At 61.2% G+C, this 9247-nt stretch overlaps 2 protein-coding genes across 4 annotated transcripts; one reads left to right on the top strand and one right to left on the bottom strand.

The window, feature by feature from the left end:
- Window positions 1-185: 185 nt before the first annotated feature.
- TIGD5 (tigger transposable element derived 5) lies at window positions 186-2971 on the top strand. The gene has a single exon (XM_061447587.1). The coding sequence runs from the start codon at window positions 198-200 to the stop codon at window positions 1872-1874; it is 1677 nt and encodes a 558-aa protein (XP_061303571.1). The 5' UTR covers window positions 186-197; the 3' UTR covers window positions 1875-2971.
- A 1726-nt stretch (window positions 2972-4697) lies between these two features.
- Window positions 4698-9225, bottom strand: PYCR3 (pyrroline-5-carboxylate reductase 3). 3 transcript variants are annotated; one of them, XM_061447588.1, is made up of 6 exons: window positions 9122-9225; window positions 7573-7637; window positions 6594-6803; window positions 6038-6250; window positions 5829-5921; window positions 4698-5081 (listed from the first exon to the last, which is right to left on the bottom strand). In XM_061447588.1, exons 1-6 carry the CDS (start codon window positions 9201-9203, stop codon window positions 4899-4901), a joined length of 846 nt encoding a protein of 281 aa, XP_061303572.1. In that variant the 5' UTR covers window positions 9204-9225; the 3' UTR covers window positions 4698-4898. The 3 variants fall into 3 exon arrangements, with proteins under 3 accessions (XP_061303572.1, XP_061303573.1, XP_061303574.1); XM_061447589.1 differs by having other exon boundaries at window positions 6594-6773; XM_061447590.1 differs by having other exon boundaries at window positions 6038-6190; window positions 6594-6773.
- Window positions 9226-9247: the final 22 nt, after the last annotated feature.

Genomic DNA, 9247 nt, shown 5'->3' with positions numbered 1-9247 from the left:
ACTGCGCGGCGCCCCGCCTCACCGGCCGGCCGCGCTCGGGAGCGGAGACAAAGGCCCCGGTTATAACGCGCTCACCCCCCCGGTTCCTCCCGGTACCGCTGTGTCCTATGGCAGCGGGCACGGCTCCGTGCCCGGAGGGGACACCGGAGGCTGGCGGGGGAATGGCGGGTGGGAAGCGGGGGGGAGTGACGGTGAAGATGTCGCTGCGCCGCGCTTACTCCATCAAGGACAAGCTGCAGGCCATCGAGAGGGTGAAGAAGGGCGAGCGGCAGGCGTCGGTGTGCCGCGCCTTCGGGGTGCCGGGCGGCACGCTCCGGGGGTGGCTGAAGGACGAGGCGAAGCTGCGGTGGTTCCTGGAGCAGCTCGGCGGGGACGTGGGCACCCAGCGCAAGAAGATGCGGTTGGCCAACGAGGAGGAGATCGACCGCGCTGTCTACGCTTGGTTCCTGGCTCTCCGGCAGCACGGGGTGCCCCTCTCCGGGCCTCTCATCCAGGCTCAAGCTGAAGCCTTCGCCCGGCAGATCTACGGGCCGGAATGTACCTTCAAAGCCAGCCACGGGTGGTTCTGGCGCTGGCAGAAGCGCCACGGCATCTCCAGCCAACGCATCTACGGGGAGGGTGGGCTCCCCGCCGAGCCCGAGCGGGCTCCGGCTGCTTGCCCTGAATCCCTGCCCATCCCGGCTTCCGACGCCGCAGGGTACGGGGATGAGCAGATCTACAACGCCAACGTCACCAGGCTCTACTGGAAGCTGCTGCCGGGGCAGACGGGTGAGCTTAGGGCTCGGCGACGAGCGGCTCCCCGCGAGCGTGTCACCGTGCTGCTGGCGGCCAACTTGACCGGCGCCCATAAGCTCAAGCCGCTGGTGGTTGGGAGCCACCGTAACCCCCCCAGTCTCCGGCATCACAACCAGGAGAAATTCCCTGCTTGTTACCGCTACGGCCCCGAAGCCAGGCTGGGACCGGCGCTGCTCCGCGCTTGGTTCTTCGAGGACTTCGTGCCGGGTGTCAAACGCTACCTGCGCCGGAGCTGCCTGCAGCAGAAGGCTGTGCTGCTGCTCAGCTCCACCTCACCCTCCTCTAGGACAGACCCTGAGGAATCACCCCCGTTGCAGACACCCGACGGCTCCATCCGTGCTCTTTTCCTCTCCAAAGGTCCTGCTGGGAGCAGCTCAGCCGGAGCGGGAGGCCGTATCCCGGCGCCACTGGAGCAGGGGGTGGTGCTGGCCTTCAAGCAGCTCTACAAGCGGGAGCTGCTGCGCTTGGCTGTCTCCTGTGCTGCTGGTGGCTCGGGTGGGCCCATGGACTTCGTGAGGTCTTTCCTCCTCAAGGACATGTTGTACTTGGCCGGGCTCTCCTGGGATCTCATCCCTCCTGGCTCCATTGAGAAGTGCTGGTTGCTGGGGCTCCGCGCTGCCTTTGAGCCCCAGCCTGGAGAGGAAGGGCGTGGAGACCCCTCACATGGGGAGGACGGTGGTGGGGACAGCAAAGTCTTTAGTGACTTGACCCATCTGGCTGCATTGGCCTACAAGCGTTTGGCTCCTGAGGAGGTGGCTGACTGGTTGCACTTGGATGATGCAGCCCCGGGTACGGAGGAGGACAATGGGGAAGAGGACGCTGAGGAGGAAGGTCCTGGGGGTTATGGGGAAGAGGAGGATGAGGATGAGGAGGCAGCTGATGGAGGTGGCAGAAGGGGTGGCAAAGGAGGAGACACCTTGTTGCCCACAGCTCGAGAAGCCATCAAAGGCCTGGAGACGGCACTGCGCTGGCTGGAGGGTCAGGACCCCCGACAAGTGGGGCCACTGAAGCTGGTGCAGCTCCGTTCCCTCATCAGTATGGTCCAGCGACTCCACCATGGCAGCAGCCCCGATTCCTAAGGCAGGGTGAGCCAGGACTTCTTGGCTACCAACCACCACCCCACTTGGGGCAGGGGGGACAACGGGGCTGGGGACACCCTGGTTGTCCCAGGGTGGACCTACCAGCGCTCCTCACCCGTCCATCATGGGGCCCAGGAGGTCTGATTGCCCCTGGGCTACCACAGCTAAGGGTGGGGGATACAATTTAGGGCTGATGGGTGGGTTGTGCAACAACTCCTCCGTGTGTTGTGTCTTTGAGGGTTATTCCTCACTAAAGAACATTGAGGAGGTGCTCTGGGACTAAGCAGTGGTGGCCCCCTGGTCAGTGGCACTACTAAAAGGGGGTGGATGTCCCCAGCACTGCCCAGTCTTCCCAGTTCCATGGGGAGAAGGGGTGAAGGAGGAATGTGAGGAGCCAGGATGATGGGGGATGTTGCACTAAGTAATTGCCTGTATCTTGGCTGAGGTGGGCACATCCAGATGGACAGGGACCACTCCTGGGGTGCTGGAAGGCCAATGTTCTGATCTGGAAGAGGCAGGTGATGCTCTTCCCACTGCCAGAACAGAGTGCTGTTAAGCTGGGGTGGTTTGGGGCTGGTTTGAGACAACTTTCTTCATGCACTGCATTGGGGATAAGGACACTTGAGTAGTACCTGAGAAGCTGCGGTTTCCCAGAGAAGGTCACCTCCATCATTCCCATCCCAGCCCGGGAGCACCACAAAGACCTGCTGAAACATCACCAGAGCATCCTCATGAAGCTGAAAGCTCTGGGGATGCAGGCTCAGGTGCCTCATCACTGGGTTTGTGGGGTGGTTGAGGCTGAAAGAGACATCTCATGGTACAAGGGAGATGTTCCTCATGAGTTGAGGTGGGAGCAGGGGGATTCCCAGCATTGCCTTGACATACTGGAGGCATCAGATGTGAATTTAGCAGCTCTTGATCTAATTTAGGTGAATTTGGGGCCTGCTCAGCCTAATTATTGACAGGAGGAATGCAACCACCCATAACCCATCAGTGCTGCCATGCCCTGTGGCAGCAGTGGGGTGGGTGCTTCTGCTTGTTGGGTCTTTGTCTCAGAACTTGAGAGATTATGACAATTAAATGGATTTTTATTCCCACTTTGGTGCTGTTGTGTGTTAAGACACATGGAGCCACGGGGGTGGCACAAAGGGGACCTCCATGTGCTTGTGTCCTGCGTTCAGCCAGCTCTGGGAGGTGAGGACATTGAACTGTGGAATAGTTGAAGGGAGCTTAAACCTCATCCAGTTCCAACCCCCTGCCACGGGCAGGGACACCTTCCACTAGAGCAGCTTCCTCCAAGCCCCTGTGTCCAACCTGGCCTTGAACACTGCCAGGCATGGGGCAGCCACAGCTTCTCTGGGCACCCTGTGCCAGCGCCTCAGCACCCTCACAGGGAAGAGCTTCTGCCTAAGAGCTCATCTCAGTCTCCCCTCTGGCAGGTTAGGGTTGGAACTGGATGAGCTTTAAGGTCCCTTCCAATCCAAACCATTCTATATAATGGCCCATCCATCAAACCCATCTCTCTAATTCAGCAGCAGGCATGTTGTGTGGGACCATACCAAAGGCTGATACCAGAATCAGCCAGGCTGGAAAAGCCCTTTAAGCTCATCCAGTCCAACTGTTCCCCCGCGCTGCCAAGGCCACCACTAACCCATGGCATTGAGGGCCTCAAGTACACAGCTTCTGAACACTTCCAGGGACAGTAGAACTTTCTGGGAGATGACATCTGTAGCTCTTTCATTGTCCACCAACACAGTCACTCCACCATAGAAAGCCACTTCCTTTGTCAGGCACAATTTGCCCTTGGTGAAGCCAGGGTGGCTGCCTGAAAACACCTCCTTGCTTCCATAGGGCTCACCATGCCTTCCAGGAGGATCTGCTCCATGATCCTACCAGGCAGGAGATCCCTCTTTTGAAGGCAATGAGTGCTGTCCTATTTCAAATTAAATTCAAGGAATTTAAGCTGGTTTGGTTAAAACCTGGGTTTAGCAAACCATGAAGGTCACCAGCACCTGCCTTGGCATGACCCAGCAGCACCACGAGGCTGTGGCTTCTCTCTTGGGTTGGTGCCACTGGTATTTGGGACGACGGTGTTCCTGGAGACAGGACCTCGAGGAGGATGCAGGTACCATCAGCATCCATGATGGAAGAAGCTTTCTATCTTCAAAGTGCTTTGGAGATCATCACTAACTGCATCCATGAGGTGCCAGGACATGCAGAAGGCTCAGATCTCGAGATAGCCAAGTTCTGAGGTTCTACCCTCTGGAGGTGCAGCAACCCAGAGCTGAGAGAGGGTCTGGGCTTCCATCCCACCACCTCACTGCTGGGTCCATCTGCAGGACTGTGATGTGATGCCAGTGCCTGGCTGGGGTGGGAGGTGGAGGTTCTTTGGCTGCTTGACTTTTCACCCATGTTTTTGGGATGCAGGAGCAGTTTCGTGTTCATGCACGCACCTCTAGAGCTGAGCAGAGGAGCAGGAATCAGTGTCCATGAGCACGATGAGTTTGGAATCAAAGTCTTCCTCTATTCTACCAGCTCCCCACTTCTCGAGGTCCTTTGGCATCCTCAACAGCACCTTTGCTGGTCCTTGGCTCCTGCTGTCCCCAAAACCCCATTCCCAGTGCAATATATCCCAGCACAGCACTGGTGAGCACAGAACCTGCGTGGCATCCGCTCCATCCCTGGTGAGCACAGACCCAACGTGGCATCGGCTCCATCCCTACTGCCCCAAGGACCCATGACTGTCACCTCCCCATGGAGATGACCCCATGGTGGCTGCAGAAGCCCCCTGAAGACTGAAGGGACCAAAAAGAACCAAACCGGCCATGGTGCTGCCCACGTTTATTTGGTCCCAGCCTTGCAGAGGTAGCGTATGGCATGGACACGGCTCCACACCATCTCCAACCCCGACGAGGGTCTCCTGGGGGTCTCAGGGTCCCCCTTGCTCCCTGAAGGGGTTCGCTCTGGTCTCCATCACCCCTCCTGCTCCACAGGGGATGGAGGGGCTCGTCTCCAGCCCGGTTCTTAGTCCTCAGCCATGCTGCGTGCCCGGTTGGTGGCCGCCTCCACGGCGTTCATGACGGTGGCCCTCAACGCGCCCTTCTCCAGCTGGTGCAGTGCATGGATGGTGGTGCCGCCGGGCGTGCAGACGTCTCCCCGCAGCTTCGCCGGGTGCTCCCCTGTCTCCAGCATCATCTTTGCTGCGCCCTGCAACAGAAGAAGGACATGGAAGTGCTGGAGCAAGTCCAGAGGAGGCCACGAGGAGGATGAGGGGCTGGAGCAGCTCTGCTCTAGAGCCAGGCTGAGAGAGCTGGGCTGGGGCAGCCTGGAGAAGAGAAGGCTCCTGAAGGGGAGACCTGAGAGCAGCTCCAGTGCCTAAAGGGGCTGCAGGGAACCTGGAGAGGGGCTTTGGACAAGGGATGGAGGGACAGGCCAAGGGGAATGGCTTTAACCTGACAGAGGGGAGACTGAGATGAGCTCTTAGGCAGAAGCTCTTCCCTGTGAGGGTGCTGAGGCGCTGGCACAGGGTGCCCAGAGAAGCTGTGGCTGCCCCATCCCATGCCAGGTTGGACACAGGGGCTTGGAGCACCCTGCTCTAGTGGAAGGTGTCCCTGCCCGTGGCAGGGGTTGGAGCTGGATGAGCTTTAAGGTCCCTTCCAACACAAACCATTCCATGATTCTATGAGAGACCCCCCACGTCCCCTTCTTGCCTGAGCATTGGATGTCAGCACCCTCCCATCCACACCCCTGCGGCAGGGGACAAGGTGCTGAAGCATCCTTCCCACCACCATGCACTCTGCTACCTTCTGGTGGCCTCATCTTTGGTTTCAAGAGGGGAAACCGAGGCAGGACATCACCCAGCACCTCCTCCCTCACTCTGCCACCTCGCTGGCGCTGCAGGGCAGGAGGGAGAGGAGCAACACTGGGTGTCCCCAGGTGCCACCTCCCACTCACCAGCAGCGTCTGAGCCGCGATCCTGCTGGCTAAGCCACCTGGCATTCCCATCTTCACTGCTCCCTCGGCCAGTGCCTCGGCAAACAGATAGACCTGGGGCAGAAGAACATCAGGGGTGAGCGTGGTGCAAGGTGGAGAACCCCAAACACCAACTCCGGCCCCACACGGGTGGGATTTCTCCTGGTGCCCCATGTCCCGCTGGTGCTTACATAGGCTACCCCGCTGCCGCTGAGGCCGGTGTGGATGTTGATGTAGGATTCGGGGACCTCCTCGCAGAGGCCACAGGAGGACAAGAGGTTCTTCAGCAGGGAGGCTTCCTCGTCACCAGCACCACTGCCCCGGGCGAAGACCATTGCTCCCGCCTGCACCACACAGGGCAGGTTGGGCATGAGCCGCAGCACCTTGGTCCCGCTGGGGAGAAGCTGGGGAGAGATGGGGATGGGAGAAGGGTGCCAGCTCCAGGGAGCACCCAAAGGTGTCGTGGGACACTGATGGGTATCATACACTGGGGCTGGTGGAGCGGCGAGGTCCATAGGGTAGGATGTGGGGAGGGACATGGGACCATAGGACAGAGCACAATGGCTTGTCCTTCTCCGTGGGGAGGGAAGAGGAAGAGGAGGATGAGAAGGAAGAGGAGGAAGAGATGAAGGATAAGGAGGAGAAGAAGGGAGAAGGAAGAGGAGGAAAAAGGAGCAAGAGGAGGAAGAGGAACAGGCAAAGGGATAGCAAGTGGGATAGGAAGAGGAAAAGGAGGAGCAGACTCACCCTCTGCAGTGTCTGGAGGGTGACACCGGCCACCAAGGAGACGACGATGTGGTGTGGTCCCACAGCAGGACGGATCTCCTGCAGCACACCCGGCAGCACGTGGGGTTTGGTGGCCAGGATGACCAGGGTGCTCTCCTGCAGCACCTCCAGGTTGCAGTGCGTGGTCCGACAGCCCGACTCCTGCCCATGCACAGGGAGAGGTGTCACAGCCTGGGACCCACCAACCCCACTGTGGGGACACGGTCTGGGGACCTGCTCTGGCCACAGAACCAGAGCTGGGATGGATAAGCCAAAGCCATGAATGGGGCAAAAGGGTGTCCTGACACCACGGTGAGGGGCATCCCAAAAGAAACATGACCAGGAGGTCAAAGGAGTGATCCTGCCCCTCTGCTCTCATGAGACCCCACTTGCAGCACTGGGTGCAATTCTGGGGTCCTCAGCATAAGAAGGACATGGAGCTGTTGGAGCAAGTCCAGAGGAGGCCACGAGGATGAGCAGGGGCTGCAGCACCTCCTGTATGGAGCCAGGCTGAGAACATTGGGGCTGTTGAGCCTGGAGAAGAGAAGCTGCGTGGAGACCTCAGAGCAGCTTCCAGTGTCTGAAGGGGGCTACAAGGCTGCTGGAGAGGGACTCTTCATCAGGGACTGCAGTGATAGGACAAGGGGTGATGGGTTCAAAGTGAAACAGGGGAAGTTCAGGTTGGAGATAAGGAACAAGTTCTTCACTGTGAGGGTGCTGAGGCGCTGGCACAGGGTGCCCAGAGAAGCTGGGGCTGCCCCATCCCTGGCAGTGTTCAAGGCCAGGTTGGACACAGGGGCTTGGAGCACCCTGCTCTAGTGGAAGGTGTCCCTGCCCATAGCAATGGGTTGGGACTGGATGAGCTTTAAGGCCCCTTCCAACCCAACCCATTCCATGGTTCTACGTCTCCCACCCCACGGCCACCAAGCGCAGTGATCTGTCACCCTGTGCCCGCACTCACCCTCCATGCATCCAGGTTTTTGTCCGAGGGAGCACTGGCCAGGATGCTGCTGGCTGGCACCTTCCCTTGGGAACCACAGGGACAGGGGTGAGTGAGCAGATGGGGGCTGATCTCAGCCTCTTCTCCAACCCCAGCACCCTCAGGACAAGGAGCAAAGGGAGCCAGACCCTGCCATGGGAACGGCTGTGGGGACCCCACGGGTCAGCATGGGCACTCATGGGGATGGCTGTGGGCACCCCGTTGTGCCCCAGGGCAGTGACAAGGGGGGTGACCCCAAATGCAGGGGCCATCTCCCAGCTTCTGAGTAAGAGCAGGGCTGTCTCTGCCCTGGTCATGGGGCACGGTACCCGACTGCCCCCATGTCCCCACTCCAGTCTATGTGTCAGGGACCCTGGGGAGGGCGGGGGCCAGGACCAGGCTGTCCCCATGTCCCCACACTGCTCTATGGGGCAGAGACTCCGGGGAGCAGGACAGGACAAGGCTGTCCCCCCACTGATCAATGGGCAGGGACCCAGGGGAGGGCAGGGACCCCAGGGAGGGAGACAGGACCAGGCTGCTCCCAGATCTACCCCCACCTCCACAGGACAAGGACCCACAGGAGGGGCCAGGACCGGTATGTCCCCATGACCCTGTCCCCGCTCTATGGGGCAGGGACCCACAGGAGGGGCCAGGACCGCTATGTCCCCATGACCCTGTCCCCGCTCTATGGGGCAGGGACCCACAGGAGGGGCCAGGACCGCTATGTCCCCATGCCCCCGCCCGCCCCCCCCCGCTCTATGGGGCAGGGACCCATAGGAGGGGCCAGGACCGATCTATCCCCATGCCCCCCCCTGCTCTATGGGGCAGGGACCCACAGGAGGGGCCAGGACCGATCTATCCCCATGCCCCCCCCTGCTCTATGGGGCAGGGACCCACAGGAGGGGCCAGGACCGATCTATCCCCATGCCCCCCCCTGCTCTATGGGGCAGGGACCCACAGCAGGGCCGGACCCCCCCGCCCGTACCGGCGCGCAGCAGCCCCCGGGGGGCCAGGACCGATCTATCCCCATGCCCCCCCCCCGCTCTATGGGGCAGGGACCCACAGGAGGGGCCAGGACCGCTATGTCCCCATGAGCCTGTCCCCGCTCTATGGGGCAGGGACCCACAGGAGGGGCCAGGACCGATCTATCCCCATGCCCCCCCCCGCTCTATGTGGCAGGGACCCACAGGAGGGGCCAGGACCGATCTATCCCCATGCCCCCCCCCCGCTCTATGGGGCAGGGACCCACAGGAGGGGCCAGGACCGATCTATCCCCATGCCCCCCCCTGCTCTATGGGGCAGGGACCCACAGGAGGGGGCAGGACCGATCTATCCCCATGCCCCCCCCCCCCCGGCTCTATGGGGCAGGGACCCACAGGAGGGGCCAGGACCGATCTATCCCCATGCCCCGCCCCCCCCCCGCTCTATAGGGCAGGGACCCACAGGAGGGGCCAGGACCGATCTATCCCCATGCCCCCCCCTGCTCTATGGGGCAGGGACCCACAGCAGGGCCGGACCCCCCCGCCCGTACCGGCGCGCAGCAGCCCCCGGGCCAGGCCCCCCGCCATGCGCCCGGCGCCCACGAACCCGACGCGCAGCTCCGCCGCCTCCATCGCTCGCTGCAGACCACGCCCCCCCTCAACTCCCATTGGCTGCT

Source organism: Pezoporus flaviventris, unplaced genomic scaffold, assembly GCF_033815535.1.
Source record: "Pezoporus flaviventris isolate CSIRO_AGI_PZ_B2104156 unplaced genomic scaffold, CSIRO_AGI_Pfla_v1 ptg000007l, whole genome shotgun sequence".
Lineage (NCBI taxonomy): Eukaryota > Metazoa > Chordata > Aves > Psittaciformes > Psittacidae > Pezoporus > Pezoporus flaviventris.
The sequence above is the reverse complement of the archived record's forward strand: the minus strand, read 5'-3'. Positions and strand labels throughout refer to the sequence as shown.

Coding starts and splice junctions, on each gene's coding strand:
- TIGD5 (XM_061447587.1), top strand. CDS start 198: ATGTCGCTGCGCCGCGCTTACTCCATCAAGGACAAGCTGCAGGCCATC.
- PYCR3 (XM_061447588.1), bottom strand. CDS start 9,203: ATGGAGGCGGCGGAGCTGCGCGTCGGGTTCGTGGGCGCCGGGCGCATG. Junction 5,922..6,037: donor GCGGCAGCGGGGTAGCCTAT/GTAAGCACCAGC, acceptor CTTCTGCCCCAG/GTCTATCTGTTTGCCGAGGC. Junction 5,082..5,828: donor TCGCGGCTCAGACGCTGCTG/GTGAGTGGGAGG, acceptor CTTCTGTTGCAG/GGCGCAGCAAAGATGATGCT.